The 17523-nt window shown below is 43.0% G+C and overlaps 1 protein-coding gene across 3 annotated transcripts in view; it reads left to right on the forward strand.

The window, feature by feature from the left end:
• Nucleotides 1–14291: 14291 nt before the first annotated feature.
• The window catches only part of SGCZ (sarcoglycan zeta), a 242778-nt gene continuing 239546 nt past the window's right edge, over nt 14292–17523 (forward strand). For all 3 annotated transcript variants that reach the window (XM_066632447.1, XM_066632449.1, XM_066632448.1), the window contains exon 1: nt 14292–14486. In XM_066632447.1, the coding sequence (XP_066488544.1) occupies nt 14292–14486 (195 nt within the window). The remainder of the gene's footprint in view (nt 14487–17523) is intronic.

A 17523-nucleotide genomic window follows, 5' to 3' on the forward strand; every position in this document is an offset into this window, starting at 1 on the left:
TAAAAACACAAAACACCACCTTTTTGGTGCTTGAGATATTTTCCAGAAATTAAAATACATTACTTTTCCAATTAGAAATAATACTGTGGCTACATCTGCTGATACTGTATCACCACTATCGCCTAATACATTTTTAAAGTGATTATATTTATAATTCATTAAAATGCACTCTTGGAATAAAAACACATAACACCACAATTTGCTATTTTAATCAAGAAATTTTGGAAAAAAATATCACCCCCCTCAAAAAAAAAAAACACAACCCCCCCCCTCCAACTTATATCTCACTTGTGCAACAGCTCCTTGGTAGGGATGTTTGGAGAAAGCTGTTGACTGATGGAAGTGGAACGAGGATGAGGACTGTTAACTGCCATGCATGGTGCTGAGATGTTAACCAAAGGAAGGAGTCCCCCAGTACTATCAGGAATCCAGGGTCCCCTCATGGGGGGGGGGTGGACTCAGCATAAGCTGGTGGTGGCTCTATTTGCAAATTTTTTAATGGTGACTTTCTTAGGGCAGAGACTTGTTGTTTCCATTATAAAGTTCCCTGTTCAACAACAAGCTCATCATCTGCAACACATTATCATCAACCAAAGCATCTTGAATACAGTTTGCACCAACTGGGAGCTTTTGAGTAAGAGACAAAGACACACACATCCCTTTAGGAACCACAGAATGAGCGTTTTAAGTGCAAAAAGTACTTAGAAGTTCAACAGTGTAAACTACAATACAAGGCTGTTTTCTTTCCAGCATTGGTTTGCAATTCACAACACCCAAAATACAAAGTAATCCAAAAGGCAATCCATGTAATGTGCTTCATACATTTCTGTTGTGTGCAAAGGCTGACAATCAGGAAGAGTTTGTTGTGATTGAAATGGGCCACTGATTCGATAAGAAAAAAACATTTTTCCTTTTGAATCTACAAAGACAAAAGTGAAATGCAGAATCTCATGTTGCTTAGGGTAAAACAGCAAGTGTTTGAGGACCTTTTTATGTATAACCGTGGAAAAATGCATCAGTAGGAAGTCCAGAGAGAAGGAAAGTAGGCAATTGAAGCTGTATGTCTTATAAAATGGGGAAAAATGCGGAGTTTGAATTATAATGTAATGTCTCCTTGGAATCCTGTTGGTTGCGTAAACAACGGCCCAAATGCTTTCTCCCCAGGTTTATAATGCTATCTAAACTGCATGATGAAATTACAGTCTCAGCATTCCTTGTTTTTCCTTGGTCTTTACAAGAGACCTTGTATTTATGGTCTCTTAATTTTTATTTAGCTCAGTGTAACTTTAAGTAAATAGCAATTCATGAATCTGGAAGACCTGCCACTAAACAGAGATGCATATATTTGGTTGCTTGCTTAGTTGTTTTAAGATTTGCATTACTTCCACAATAACAGCTGTCCAAGGAGACACCCAGCAATAAATCTATATAGAAAACAATGCAATAATGCACTGTCTGTAGGCTCTAAGGTAGTCAACCTATTTTTTCTCAACCTATTGCACCAGAAGGTATTTGTGTACCCAACACCCGAGTCCGTCTTCAAACTCTGTGAAAATATGGAAATAGTTCATTATAGAATTATTCATTCCTGAGTGCATGCCATGAATGTGATTGTATGACACACATTATAATTAAATATGTTAAATACAGAGCACCAGTAAATGTTCTCCCTAAGTGGTACCGCTAATAGCAGAGTCTAACTTGCAATCATTCCCCCCATTCAACTCCCTTTTCCTTTCATTGCCATAATGGTATTGGAAAACAATATTTAAGATAGAGGCATTTATTGTCCTTTCATAGACAATTGTTCCAATAACTGTTTAGAAGATCTGGCATCATAGGACGAAAATTGTATACCTCAGCGGCTATCCTGCCTGTGGCTGTAATGAAGTCCCAGTGGTAATCTAATTGTATTGACTTAGCAAGAAAGTGGAATTCTCATCGACAACGGAAAGCCAGCAGATTGCAACACTGGAAGACACGTGCTGACATCAACCACGTTGACACTGATGTCAAAAAAAGTCTTCCAATTTTTTTTATGGGAAGCATACTGAAGGAAAACAAAATCAGATTCCTTTGCATTTAGTAACTTAAAAAAAATAAAATGCATTATCCATGGAACATTTCCCAGACAGAAATTTTAGTTTCGAATTCTTTAGAATTTCCAGGTTATGAAGGATTTCCAATCTTCTTTCACTTGCAGAGTCCAGGGCCCATGAGAGGGGGTAAAGGGGGTTATTTGTACCCAGGCCCAAGGTCAAGAAGGGGGCCCAGGCAGTTGATGCCCTACCATAAGGTCCGATGGGCAAAAGCCCCAGGCTCGAGGTGCTAGTGCCCCGCAGAAGTCTCTCTGAGGCTCCTGACGGGGGCAGAAACTGTGCTTCTAGTTTCCCAGAAGCACAGTTTATAGCCTCAGGCTATAGGTTTATAAACCTCAAGCTTCCCCAACGCGGGCTAAGGTCGTGGAAGGCTTTGTGAGCCTCAGGTGAGTAGAGGGTTATTCGATTTTCCCAGTTACTATATTTGGCTGCTGACACTGCACCTGGGTTCTGCATTGGGAAGCCTAGTAGGCCTGAACTCCAAAGATTTTTCCTGCTGTCACCCCTCTCTCTCTCTGCCCTGTTTTGCCCCCTCCCCACCCTCAATCTGCCACCCTTGTCACCACCCTCCCCTGGTCTGTTTCATCCCATCCTCCTCTTTTGAGAAGCGGCCCGAAAAAAACTTTGTACCCCCTGATAGAATTCCCCTTGGTGGCCCTGGCAGAGGGTATTGGCCACATCATCTTGTCAGCCGTGCTACCCGTTGCATTGCCAAGAATTCTGGGGAATATCCTTGGTGTAATAAAAAGAGCACAGACCAAGTCCTTAGGACCTCACTAGATTGTATTCTAAGTTTAATTAGGCATGACTGAGGAATTTACTCATGACAAAGTCAACTGCTATCAATGGAACTTCATCATGACTATTGTCCTTATTCATGACTAATTAGGGCGAAACTACATGTGACACATAACATGTATTCTGGCCTCTTGATCACCTTTCAAAAATGGAATACTGTGTGGAGTGCAACGAAACCTGTGGTGAGGAGTAGAGGGGCTGTAATGCCCACCCTTTTTCATGACTTCAATAGGGATCATGCCTTCCCCACATGCTAGGGAAAGAGGGGGGACCTGGGAAACTATAGGCCAGTCAGCCTAATATCTAGCTGGTAGGATGGTGGAATGCCTCATCAAAGATAGAATCTCAAAACACATAGACGAACAAGCCTTGCTGAGGGAGAATCAGCATGGCTTCTGTAAGGGTAAGTCTTGCCTCACAAATCTTTTAGAATTCTTTGAAAAGGTCAACAGGCATGTGGATGCGGGAGAACCCATGGACATTATATATCTGGACTTTCAGAAGGCGTTCAACACGGTCCCTCATCAAAGGCTACTGAAAAAACTCCACAGTCAGAGAATTAGAGGACAGGTCCTCTCCTGAACTGAGACCTGATTGAAGACCAGGAAACAAAGAGTGGGTATCAATGGGCAATTTTCACAATACAGAGAGGTGAAAAGCGGTGTGCCCCAAGGATCTGTCCTGGGACCGGTGCTCTTCAACCTCTTCATAAATGACATGGAGACAGGGTTGAGCAGTGAGGTGGCAAAGTTTGCAGACGACACCAAACTTTTCCGAGCGGTAAAGACCAGAAGTGATTGTGAGGAGTTCCATAAGGATCTCTCCAGACTGGCAGAATGGGCAGCAAAATGGCAGATATGTTTCAATGTAAGTAAGTGTAAAGTCATGCACATTGGGGCAAAAAATCAAAACTTCACATATAGGCTGATGGGTTCTGAGCTGTCTGTGACAGATCAGGAGAGAGATCTTGGGGTGGTGGTGGACAGGTCGATGAAAGTGTCGACCCAATGTGCGGCAGCAGTAAAGAAGGCCAATTCTATGCTTGGGATCATTAGAAAAGGTATTGAGAAAACAGCTAATATTATAATGCTGTTGTACAAATCGAAGGTAAGGCCTCACCTGGAGTACTGTGTCCAGTTCTGGTCACCGCATCTCAAAAAGGATATAGTGGAAATGGAAAAGGTGCAAAAGAGGGCAACTAAGATGATTGCTGGGCTGGGGCACCTTCCTTATGATGAAGGCTACGGCGTTTGGGCCTCTTCAGCCCAGAAAAGAGGCGCCTGAGGGGGGACATGATTGAGACATACGTACAAAATTATGCATGGGAAGGGTAAAGTGGATAGAGAGATGCTCTTTACACTCTCACATAACACAAGAACCAGGGGACATCCACTAAAATTGAGTGTTGGGGGAGTTAGGACAGACAAAAGAAAATATTTCTTTACTCAGCACGTGGCTGGTCTGTGGAGCTCCCTGCCACAGGATGTGGTGATGGCATCTGGCCTGGATGCCTTTAAAAGGGGATTGGACAAGTTTCTGGAGGAAAAATCCATTACGGGTTACAAGCCATGATGTGTATGTACAACCTCCTGATTTTAAAAATGGGCTATGTCAGGTGCAAGGGGAGGGCACCAGGATGCAGGTCTCTTGTTATCAGGTGTGCTCCCTGAGGCATTTGGTGGGGCCACTGTGAGATACAGGAAGCTGGACTAGATGGGCCTATGGCCTGTTCCAGTGGGGCTGTTCTTATGTTCTAAATATGGAAGGGAAAAAAAGCTTTCAAGAAAGCCAACAAAAGCTTTTCTTTTGTAAATAGTGAGTCAACACCACAATCCCAGTTGGAACCATATTGAGGGCAAAGTATCAAAGCCCCTCTACTCCCTGTGATGACTTCTCTGTTCCCTGTGCTGTTTTATGAAAAGACAAAACTAGAAATCAAGACTTTAATGCTTTAAGTGTAGCATGTAGTTTGGCCCTTGGACTTAGGATGCAACCTACTGCTAACTCACAGGAACTGCAGGAGTACCCTAGAACACATCAAACGCTTCCCTAGGAAAATAAAGATCAGTAGCAGGACTCAAGCAGCACTGCAGGGAAATTTGCAGGGAATTGCTGTTACTGATCTTCCTATGGAATAATCCCTAATGAACTTTCAAGGGTTCCGTAGAGTACCGTAAGAAGATAAGATTTTTGGAGGGAAGCAGAATTGCCTGTTCATCATTGAGAAATTCTCCAGGTTGTTTAAAAATAAGCACCTATGCATAAGACTGCAATATAGCATGGCATTGTAGCAGTATATCTTAAAGCAGTGTAAACCTTAAGTATCAGGACCCACCTTAATAAAAAAGTATCACTTTACCAGATGGTCAAGCATTTGTGGCTATAATGGTGATTGGGCAGCAATGCTCTCTCTCTCCCCCCCCCCCAAGTAGCAGGTTGTTTAACCCTTGATGCACATAGTCTAATCTACCTTGTCAGTTTCACAAACCACCAAAAGTTGGACCATGAACCAACTGTCCATGGGAACCACTGACAGGAAGACTCCACCCATGTCTTGATTTCTGGGCAGTTATCTTCTTTTGAGTTTTCAGCAATTTGACTGTGGTGTATGTGATTCCATGCATAATAAGTTTCCATCCATTCTTCTGATGGCACGAGCATGAGAAGCAAATATCTTGTGTAAACGTTGACAAAGCTGTCTGAAAGTCCGTTCCCATTATATGTGTAAGAAGAGTGAGGGAAAATTAAATTACTAAGCTGAGTGGAAGAACCTTAAGAGTTTGCATATTTTAAACCTTTATTTGATATAAACTGAGAGTTGGAAGGAACATCCCTGCTGTATATTGTTCCCGTTAAATTCCATGAGAGTGTCGGTACACTTGGATTTTGTTTCTTCAAAGACGATTGTGAGTCTGGTGTTAAAAGAAGTCACTTTTATCATGTGTTGTGGCTGATTTGAGAAACTGTTCCATGTGTATCAAGTATTTTTGTGAATGGGAATTCATGGGTTGGAAGGAGGGTGGGAGGGGTGGAAGGTTGAATGGGAGAAGATTCAGGGCCGGGTTCTACTCCCAACAATGTAATTAGGGACATGGGTCCCTAATTGGTTCAGAAAAAAAAGTATTATCTGAATTGTAGGGGAACTCAGCTTTCCCCCAGTTATTCCCATAACCCAATTAAGAATCAAATTCAGACGGTGGGGGTTGCCCACCTCTACTGATGAGTTAAACTAGATCGTTAATTTAATATTTGCAACCCTCTTGATCCAGGATTGCCTGAGTACCAAGTGAAACAGAAACAGTTTATTAGTTATTGAAGCAGGACAATATTGACACATAAAAGGTCCTAGAGCTCAGCTACAGGAAACAAAGCACTGGCTGAGAAAGTGAGAATAAATCAGTTTGAGCATCATTATCTGTGTCTGAAAAATGACGACTAGATACATTTAAGGTGTTTGGCTTTGGAAGAGCTTCCATAGTAAATCTGTTTGTTGGGCTCACAAAGCCTTTGACAAATCAATCCGGAGCAAGAAGAAGAAACAGCTATTAGATTCTGTTAAATTTTAAAAGGCCCATTTTTTGCCCCTCTTGCCCAAAATGTGCCATTTTTAACCAGTAATGTATGTATTTATGAGTTTGCAGCCTGAAATATGACCTCAGTGCTGTTCTGCCCCATCAGTTACACAATGTGATGTGCATTAGCCTGTGTACGGCAGGTTGCGAGCCCGCCAAAGAGTTCAAGGAAAATGTGAAATAATTCTTCATCTGTAAGTTTAATTAATGCCTCAAGCTGCAGAAAGCAGAAGAAGGGTGAAGCGGCTCGCTGGCATGTTGAAGAGAGATGCCCACCGTGTGGACTTTGTAGCTGGAGGGCATGTTGCTGTCAGGGGGAGTAAAGGCAGCCAGCTGGTTCTGGTAAATTACCTGTCTAACGTTTTGAAAGAGCTCTCCCGAGCTGCTGTGGCTGGTTAGCAGGGGCTTGTGTTTGCTGTTTCCGACTCGCTCTGAATATTAATGTGGGTTCTGTTTTCCTTAGTGAGCATATTTTACAAGTGTGCCCCCCCCAATTTATTGTGATGGGTTTCAGCTTGCATTGCAGCGTGTTTCTGGCTTGCACAAACAGTAGCTTGATTTAAATACTGGTGGATGTAGGATTGCAATTCTACTGCAATCTATTGTATATTCATTGAGAAATTACCTGGGAAAGTGAGGTGAAAGGGGAAGTTACTCTGGCTGAATCTAATGATCATTTACCAAAGTGTACACATAAAACCAGTTCTCTGTGCTTTCCTGCCTAGGGGGTAAGGAGAGGTTTAACACTCATCAGGTGCCCACAGCAACTGGTCCAGATAGGTTAGTAGGATTAGCGTAAATGGCATCTCTTCTATTACTTTAAAGCCCTACTCTTGGAAGTTCCTTATTTTAGATATTTCTTACTTTGCTTCATGTTTGCATCAAGAAGTTCCATTACGATACGTTCTTTGAGAGATGGAGATTGCAACTGGAATCTTTCACCAGCAAACATGTGGGATTCTTCAGTGTGTTTCGGTCGCTAGAGATAGCTGGGACCCACCATGGGAGAAGTGTGGGCTATGCTCGGGCTATGCACAACTGGGCGGGGGGAGCACACGATTTCCCGCATTCCCCATTTTGGTGAATATTTCAAACCAAAAGTATGAAAAATTACTGGTGGTAGCTTTTTGGTGGTAGAACTCAAATGCGATCCTGGCCCCCGTGCCACCCAGGGCCAGGAACGCAAAATGTCACCCTCTCCATGTGGCCCAGAGGCAAATAAACATCACTTCTGGTTTTCTGAGGGGGAGAGAGTTTTCTGGGGCAATAGCCCCCTGACCCCTCCCCCCAGTACACCAGTGGCAGAACCTCCTAGTTTTCCACACATCTAGAAACAACAGAAGATTATTCATAGTTCAGAACTCTTTGATAGTTGTTTTGCATATGTAAATTGAAGAAGACCTAATTGGGAAGTACAAAAAGTAGCTGCAAAGCCCTAGTCTACCCACCCAATAGAACTGGCTTCCTGGTCACTGAAATAGCCAGAGAGTCAGGCACCTGGGCCCCATTCCCCCCAAATATGCAGCATTAAGGTCCACGGAGGTCTATGAGTTACCGTACTGGGTGACACCAACCATAGTGATGCCACTACACCCACTCCATCTCTTGCTACATATAATTGTATCTGGGTACAAGGCACATTATAGGTGGGGAAAATGTACTATATTGTGTGTTAGCACTTTGGAGGGAGAGAGTGCATGTTTATTGGTTGTCCCTTACATTTAAGATATTATTTCTTACATTGAAAAGTCAAAAATGTTAATTTTATCACTTTTTGTTAATGAAGAAGATTGTTCTGAGACAACAAAAGCCTTCATTTCACTCTGGTCACTCAAAATATTGAACCATTTTTGTAGAAAGAAGAATGTGGGCATGCATACTGAGCACATCATAAATTTCTGTTAGAATAAAAGGAAGTGGAAATGAAGGAATATCATAAAAGTTAATCCAGAAATCATTAAAGCAATTTTTGCTAAATACCAGAAGATTAGCAATCTAGTGAATACATGTGCCCTGACATTCTCAGTTATTAACTTTTCAAATTGCCATATATTGAGACTAGTTTAAAAAGAAGACTGGAATTGTTTTAATAGAGAACCACGAACTATTTCCCCCTGGAGGTTTTATCAGAGTCATTTCCTTTCTCCCTTCCTGACTGCACGAATGTCTGGAGGAGTGCGAGAGGCCCAGTATATTAAGCACATCCTTGGTCACTACTGCTGCTTTCAATCTTTATTTCAAATAATCTGTGGATAATGAGTGTAAATACTTGGATCAAGTTCAAGGCCTTGGCAAATTGTAATCCAGACTAGGCTGAAAGTGATGATTGTCTATGAGACAAGGGCAGCAACAGTGGCCAAGTCCATTCAGGCATGTGCCTGGGGCCTATGGTCAGATGCCACTCATTAGCTAGCAGTAATGAGGGGGAGTGGAGGAAGGACCTGCATGAGAGTTACCTTGTCCCTGCCAGCCAATGGGAACATTGCTTCCAAGTGGCAGCAAACTAGGAAGAATGTCTCAATACCAAGCTAAACAAATGCATCAGTAAAGCAGCTACCACGTTTTCCAGACTCACAAAGAGAGTCTGGTCCAACAAGAAGCTGATGGAACATACCAAGATCCAGGTCTACAGAGCTTGCGTCTTGAGTACACTTCTGTACTGCAGCGAGTCATGGACTCTTCGCTCATAACAGGAGAGGAAACTGAATGCTTTCCACATGCGCTGCCTCTGACGCATCCTCGGTATCACCTGGCAGGACAAAGTTCCAAACAACACAGTCCTGGAACGAGCTGGGATCCCTAGCATGTATGCAGTGCTGAAACATAGATGCCTGCGTTGGCTCGGTCATGTTGTGAGAATGGGCGATGGCCGGATCCCAAAGGATCTCCTCTATGAGAACTCGTGCAGGGAAAGCGCCCTACAGTAGACCACAGCTGTGATACAAGGACATCTGCAAGAGGGATCTGAAGGCCTTAGGAATGGAGCTCAACAGGTGGGAAACCCTGGCCTCTGAGCGGCCTGCTTGGAGGCAGGCTGTGCAGCATGGCCTTTCCCAGTTTGAAGAGACACTTGGCCAACAGACTGAGGCAAAGAGGCAGAGAAGGAAGGCCCGTAGCCAGGGAGACACACCAGGGACAGACTACATTTGCTCCCAGTGTGGAAGGGATTGTCACTCCCGAATTGGCCTTTTCAGCCACACTAGACGCTGTTCCAGAACCACCATTCAGAGCATGATACCACAGTCTCCCAAGACTGAAGGATGCCAATGATGATTGGCTAGAATAGATGAAGGGTGGGAGGAGGCATCCTTGTGGATTTTAAGTGGATGTTTCATCATGATGTTGCCTTTTTAAATTTTTTCCCATGATTACTGAGGCTTGGAGAGCCCTATGGAGGGCTCCCCAGATCCCCCGCATATCCCAGGATTCCAGTTCTGTCTAGAGGTAAGTAAAAAAAACCCCACTCCCATCCCTGGCAGCAGTGTGATCCTGGGGATCGCGTTACTGCCTTCTGCACTCCCCGGCCATTGAAGGGACAGGAATAAGTGCTTACCTAGCTGGTGGGACGCAATCCACTGCATTAGAGGCATACCTTCAGAGGTGTCTTGTGTCCGTACGTTATGAGGCGTTCTTGTTTGTTGAGAGTTCTGAGCAGGGTTGCTGTTGTCTAACTCTAACATATGATGGCAAGGCTGTGTTTAATGGTGTGCTTTGCATCAGTGCTCATGCTTCCATGTGCACCATTGCACTTGCTGACCTTGCTGCTGTAGGTAGAATCATGGCTGATGTCACCACTCCCATGTCAGTCTCACATCTTTCCCCTTTCATTACAATTCTAACGACACGCAGATAAGGGCTTTAATCAGAAATAGCAGTCGCCATGTTGAATCATTGTTGGCAGCCCTAAAACCCTTTGTTCCAAAGTAGTCACATTTGTTTAAATAGCTAAAGGACTAGCAGCTTCCAGATATGACATGGGTCATTTATTTCTTTTGATAAATCTAAATATGGGCAACACCTTTTAGAATCAAGTGTTTGTCATGACTGCTTGTATCTAAGAATATGAAAATGCTTTGGAGTGGTGCCCTGGACTATGTCTGTATGCATTTCTATTTACACCTCTTCACATCTGTGAAAGGTTAGCAATAAACTGAGTTTGCAACAGGGCAACCAAAAAAGAGTGACAAGGGAAAGAAAAGGAACATTCAAAGAGGTGCAGAAAAAAAAATGACGCAGCAAAACTAATATCCATAACAAATATGGGTTGTTGGTTAATTGAATATGTTACTTTGGCCAAGTAACTTTGGCCACATCACTTTGGCCAAGACTCTCAACCTGATCTGCCGCCATCAGTGGGCAGTGGGCTTTCTGTTCAGCAGCAGAAGCACTGAGCAGACAGTGACCATACTCAAGACCCACAGCACCCTCTATCGCTAGGCTGGGCTTGTTGGCCAGCAGCGGCACTGCTGAGCAAGCAGCAACAATGCTCAAGCAACAGCAGCATGCGTTACTGCCTGCCTGGCAGCGATGCCAACTGATGGTTAACAAAGTTCTAAGTGTATTCTGAGAGAGCATTAAGAGCCCAATGCATTTTAGTGTTGGAGGTACTTTCCCTCTACAATGGGAACTGTGTTAATACGCTGCAGACAGTTCACTGTTGCAGAAAGTGCTTCCCCCCACCCCCACCCCGAAAAAGGCAATCTGCTAAAATGTGTTGGGCTTAGAGGCATAGCTAGGTCATTTGACACCTGGGACCCATAAATTTTTTGTCACCCTGTGTGACATAATTAATTATTAATTATTATTTATTATATTTATTAACTAATTCACATTTTTATACCACCCTTCCTCTAAGCAGCTCAGGGTGGTGTACATGGTCCCTTATTTTGTCCTCACAACAACCCTGTGAGGTAGGTGAGACTGAGAGATAGTAATAGTCATGACATGAAATGAATCATCATCATAATGGCCAGAAAATAAAGGCAGTGAATATTTCCCCACAAGCAATGAATGAAATTCTGCATCAAATGGTATATAACATGATGGTATTATTCCTAAAAGCCATGATTTCCAGAATTTGGTCACTAGGGTGTCACCCCCCCCCCTCAGGATGTCTCATTGGCCTGTTTTAAGATAAGGCAATGGTTCTCAAACTTTTAACACTGGGACCCACTTTTTTAGAATGACAATCTGTCCAGGACCCACCAGAAGTGATGTCATGGCTGGAAGTGGCATCATAAAGCAAAATAAAATAATTATAAATAATTAAATTAAAGAAAAACAGATAATTAAATAAGGGGAAGCCAGCCCTGTTTTACCAAGTGAATTTTTTCTGTAGCTTGCCTGCAATAATAGATTTTCAGGCCTCCCCATTGCCCACCTTACCAGCTCAAGCCTGTTTTACTCTTTTGGGGGGGAGGTGCTGCCTTCTGGAACACTTGTTGAGCTCCACTTTCATCAGATTGGGACCATGCAGCTAGCCTTGCATTCCCCTTTGCCTGACTTGACCAGCACCCAAGGCACGTTTGCTTACTCACAAGTAAACACGACAGTGCGGCTTTAGTTTTCCATAGGGCTCAATACATTCATCTGCTTGGAGGGAGGGACCTCCTTCTTGGGTATTTTTTGGGGGCAGCTTTAGGATAGGATAGGACAGGATGGGAACCATTCTGGTGTCATTGTATTCCTCTCAGCCTGCCCTTTCCGATGAACTACGGCATGTTTGCCTACTCACGAGTAAACGCGCAATATGGTTTGGAATTGACTCTGGTTTTTTTCATTGAATTCAGCTGAAAATTCTGCCTCCAACAGTATATAGCAAGATGGGGTTATTCATAACCACCGCGATGTTAGCGATGTTGGGTCATTTGTGGTGTCACCTCCCCAAGGCTGGTATATGGGACGGACCGCCCGCACCCCTCTCTAGCTATGCCACTGGTTGGGCTTTCACTGGCATCCAACAATACCTTGGAATAAATTGTTTCTTCTGCAACTGTTTGGTGATTCCTCTTCCTTTTTTTTTTTTTTTTTTTTTGCATTTGCCCTTCCTTCTCTTTGCTGTTCCATTTCTGCACCAGTCATTACTAGAGATCTGCTTACGTGGATCTGCTGTTCGATTTTGCAAGTGGAAAACTGAATTGCATGACTGTCAGAATTGAGCTTTGAATTAAATGGGCAATCTGGAAGATTTTTAATAGTTGCTGCACTCAAAGAGAATGCCGCCACCTTTCTTTCAGTTTACTGAGATCTAAGTGATGTGCTGAGTGGAGGAGTTTTATTAAAGCTGTTATTTATTAAAGCTGTTCATGTAACACATAGTTACAAACACAGGAGGAGAATCAGAGCTTGCCAAGAAAGAAACAGAGGGATCTTGCTCTCTCTCTCTCTCTCTCTCTCTCTCTCTCTCTAGCATTCTATACCTGGGTGCAATGTTTTCTCCAGTGTTTTAAAGTTAATTAATTACAGAACAATTCAGTCTTTTCAATGGAGAAGAGTTGGAAGTTATTTGGAAATTATTCAGATGTTCCTCAATGAAAAGTTTAATAATGGTAGATATTTTCCTTAAAAGACAGTCTGCCAGGTTCAGCAACAATGTGGTCCCTAGGTAGTTGTCAGAGACCCAGTACCCTAGTAGAGCCCACTTCTGCACCTTTAGTCCTTTTTAAAAGAAAAGAAAAAACTGGTGCTCCTCACCACAGCAAACGCTTGACATCCACCATCTTGGGTTTCCTTAATGGCCTGGATGTTACATTCTGGGACTTGTTGGAAAAAACAGTACCACAAAAGCATGTCAGTCACTACTGGTGATGGCAGTTTCTATCCTCATGTCCTGGAGCTATATGTCCAGGACATTGTGGGAAAGAAGATGGTCAGTATCTGCCAATGTCAGAAGGACCCACTGCAACAAAGTAAGCCCCTAGGGCCACTGTGAATCTTATAGGAAGAGCCCAATGGATGGTACTTTACCGAGGTTCCTCTCAGTCCCGGAACTGACTCTACAACCTGCCCACCAATATAATCTTTCTCTGTATTGTACAACATTCAGGGCGCAATCCTAAGCCCTTACGCCAGTGCTTTCCAGCATTGACATAAGGGCAATGCAGCTCTGAGGTAAAGGAACAAACATTCCCTTACTTTGGCCTCCGTGAGTGATACCCAACAGCAGGATGCAGCACATGTCCCACTGGCACCGCTATGCCAGTGCTGGAAAGCACTGACATAAGGGCTTAGGATTGCTCCCTCAATAAATGTACTCTGAACCACTGCTGCATGCACTGGCAGCAAAAAGGGGGGGGGGCGATTTGGCAACTTGCGGAGCAATCAAGCCATTGCCCATTTGGGCCAAAAGCTGTCTTATGCGGAAGTTTGGTTCAGAAACACATGAAGATGCCACTTAGAAATAACCATGCCTTCTGGTGGGATTAACAAACCTTTTTCTGCACTGTATTGGACTTTGTTTGATGGTAAGACCTAACAGGCCTGACTCCTATGCTATAGGACCTTTTGTGTGCACCTTAGACCATGCCCAAGATTCCTCTATAATGCTTTGGGATTCAGGTCCACACTAGAGAAATCTATGTATAAAGTGTTTCTGAAAGGTGGAACATCTGAAAACCAGTGGACTAAGGAAAGGGGGGGGATGACGAAACCTGAACTCATAGATGTAGACAATAAGTTGAATTCATACAAAGATAACATTTCTTTAAAAAGCCCCTTATATAAAAAGCTGAAATTATTGTTCTAGTGCAGGAACATGAAAATTGCATCATTTTCTTTTGGATCACTCAAATAAAGACAATGTTTTCATTTTTTTTTTTAATAGATGACACGGGAACAGTATATACTAGCAACACAGCAAAACAGTCTGCCAAGAACAGAAAACCCTCAACTTTATCCTGTAGGAATTTATGGTTGGCGAAAGAGGTGCCTCTACTTTTTTGTCCTCTTGCTCTTGGTAACCATGATCGTTAACTTAGCGATGACGATATGGATACTGAAAGTTATGAATTTCACAGTGGTAAGTAGCTCCAAGGTCTTGTTTCTCTATTGTCCATTGATAAGAGCTTGGGTGGTGGTTCTTTCTTCTTAGGTTTCAGGGACCTCTGAAGGGGGCAGTGCTTGTTTTTAGCAAGGATACCATTCCAGACTGGAGTGGGGAGGGCAAAAGGGATTTTAGCAAAGGGTGGGAATGAAAATTCATAACATAGTTCATACGCCTGCTCTTGGATATATTCTGAATACAAATTATGCAACAGCAGTGTTATTTTAAGATCATTTGTTAGGGATACTTTGTACTATATCATTCATAGCTCAACATCAGCAGTGCAGGCAACACAGATTGAACAGTCCAGTCCATTCACCCCAGCTTTTTCTTCAACTATATTGAGGGCCAACCCATCCACAAGAACAATTGAGGCAGTTGCCTTAGGCAGCAGGTGGGCAGGAGTATACACCTCTGTACACACCTTCACTGCTACTCCTCCCATGCGCTGAATTAGAAAAGAGAGGAGACAGAACACAACAGGAAGTATGGAGAAATGGTACTTATTCAACCCTTAGTGTTTAGAGCTAATAAGCTGGCCAGAAACACAGTTCCTAGAGAATTATTACATGAAAAAGGGGGATTACTTGCCAATTCTTCCATTATTCCTAAATGCTAGTCCTGGTATTCAGAAGTGATGCTTTCTGTGGAATGAAGAGTACCAGGCTATTCAGTTGAGAAGCATTGTGTTTGTGTGTAAGGGTGCAATCTTAACCAACTTTCCAGCACCGAGGTAAGGGCAATGCAGCTCCAAGGTAAAGGAACAAACATTGCCTTACCTTGAAGAGGCTTCCATGATCGTCCCCCAACTGCAGGATGTAGCACATGCCCCACTGGCACAGCTATGCCAATGCCGGAAAGTAGGTTAGGATTGTGTCCTAAGTTTTTAAAAAATGAAATGTACAGTTATTCCATTTTTATTTTTGTCTGATAAGGTCTTATTCTGCTTCAGAGAAGAGAAAGCTGTGTATCTGTGTTCAACATACAAATCTATGGAATGTGCACTTTGACAATTCCTTGTTTTTATTATTATCCTTACATGCACCAGAATATTTTATGGAGCAGCTGTTCTTATGCAGCCATTAGTGTCTTCTGTATCTCTATATATCTACAGTGTCTTGCTTTTGTATTAAAAATTTGTTACTTAACGACTGTACTAACATGATTCAGTGGTTTTCCTTTGCATTTTAAAAAAAACTGAGTACAGAAATGGTTCTATTCATAGCATAGATATACATATCTACAAGCATAAAATATGCAACCGAACTATAATATTAATTAAAAAATTATTTGACTATCTTTTTATTGTCCTGGCCATTTCTATATTCTGTCTTCCTTACTAATGCATAGGATTAATTGTAATAAATGGAATAGCATAAAGGTGCATTTTAGACTATGTGTATTGGGCCGTGACATATAATCTTGTATGGCCTGGAGAAGTCCTTTACATTTCACCATCATAAAAAATGTCAAGGTTATCCAGTGAGATTGATTGACTGTGGACTGAGAACAGATAAAAATGATTGCTTCATAGCTTGCATAGCTGATAGAATCCTTCCTGGGAACATGTGCTGACAGTCACTAGCTTAGATAGTTTTATACATGTTTAAGAGAACATGGAAAAGGCATCTGACAGTCACTATACCAATTAACAGGTAAATTGAATCTCCATGTTCAGAGGAGTTCTAACTGATCCTAGATGGTGGGATTAGTCATAAAGACAAGGCTCTCACTTTCAGGTTCTGCCTGGGATTTTGCCAGAGTTCTCAGGGAACAAGCTAGTCATCATTGGGAGCCAGAATCAATGCCCCTAGTGTCAGGGCAGAGTCCTGAAATAGGTTCCACATCCCACCCTTCATTGGTGAAGAGACATAATCAAAATAAAAACACAGAATAGGTCCCTGATGGATGCTACCACTGCCACCAATACCATGGGGCATGGCCTAGAAGAGGGGTGTAAAGGGGGTAATTTGTACCTGGGCCCAGGGTTAAAAGGGGGGCCCAGGAGCCAAAGGAGGGGGCCCAGAAATTTCTTGAGATCTTATGTTTTCCTATCTACTCAAACTTGTTGCCTGCATGGGATGCTGGCTCTACCCTCCCCTGTTCTGTTTCACCCCTCCCCCTTTGCAAAGGGGCCCCAAAGAAACTTTGTATCCCCTGATAAAATTCCTCTCAGAGGCCCTGCCATGGGGCCAGCTAGGTTGGGAGAGCCCTTGGATGGATGTGGGCCTCCATCAGTGCCTGAACTTGCTGGCTTCTCATCCATCTCTGGCCAGAATACTGATCTACATCTAACAATGACTACTGGTCTCATCCTTTAAGGCAATTCTTATTTTCTTAAGATGTCCCTAGTAAAATATTTGGAACAACCACAACTACATGTATAGGCTTTTGAGACAGCTGCATAAACCAAAAGTCAATTGGATCTAGAATGAAACAGCAGATCAGCATGTGCTTTCTCTCCTTAACTGGGAAGACTGCTAGAAAACAACAGTCCCTGGAGTAGAATCACACGGTAGCACCAATTGCTAGGCAGTGATGGATGTGACTGCATAGCCCACAGTATAGTCCAAAAGGCCTGGAGCTACAGGTTCTCCTTTCCCAACTCCACCTCATATGCCTGCTGGCTTCCTACTGGTTCATTCATGCATGGATGTGGCTTAGACTTTGAATGCCCAAATAGTGCAGGTTAGAGTTTTAGAACTAACCTTCCTCAGTTAACCTACTTGCCAGAGAGACTCCTCTAATACTGGTCAGTGAAAAGGTGCTTCTCATTCCATTTATCTGAAATGGCAATCATTGTAGCCAGGGCTGTTTAGAAATAACAATTAAAACACAGTTCTGTGCTTGGAAGAAAGTGACTGCCCAATCCAACAGAGGGCTGCGCTGACTTTTACAACAGTGGAACAGTTTTGAATCTGCCACTGCAAATGCAGAGGTACTGGAAGCCCACTGCCCCTGCTGGCTATGCCCAGCAGTGAAGGGAAGGCTGTGACAGGAGCAGGAACTGGCA

The sequence above is a fragment of the Tiliqua scincoides genome, chromosome 6 (genome assembly GCF_035046505.1).
Source record: "Tiliqua scincoides isolate rTilSci1 chromosome 6, rTilSci1.hap2, whole genome shotgun sequence".
In the NCBI taxonomy this organism is placed as follows: Eukaryota; Metazoa; Chordata; class Lepidosauria; order Squamata; family Scincidae; genus Tiliqua; species Tiliqua scincoides.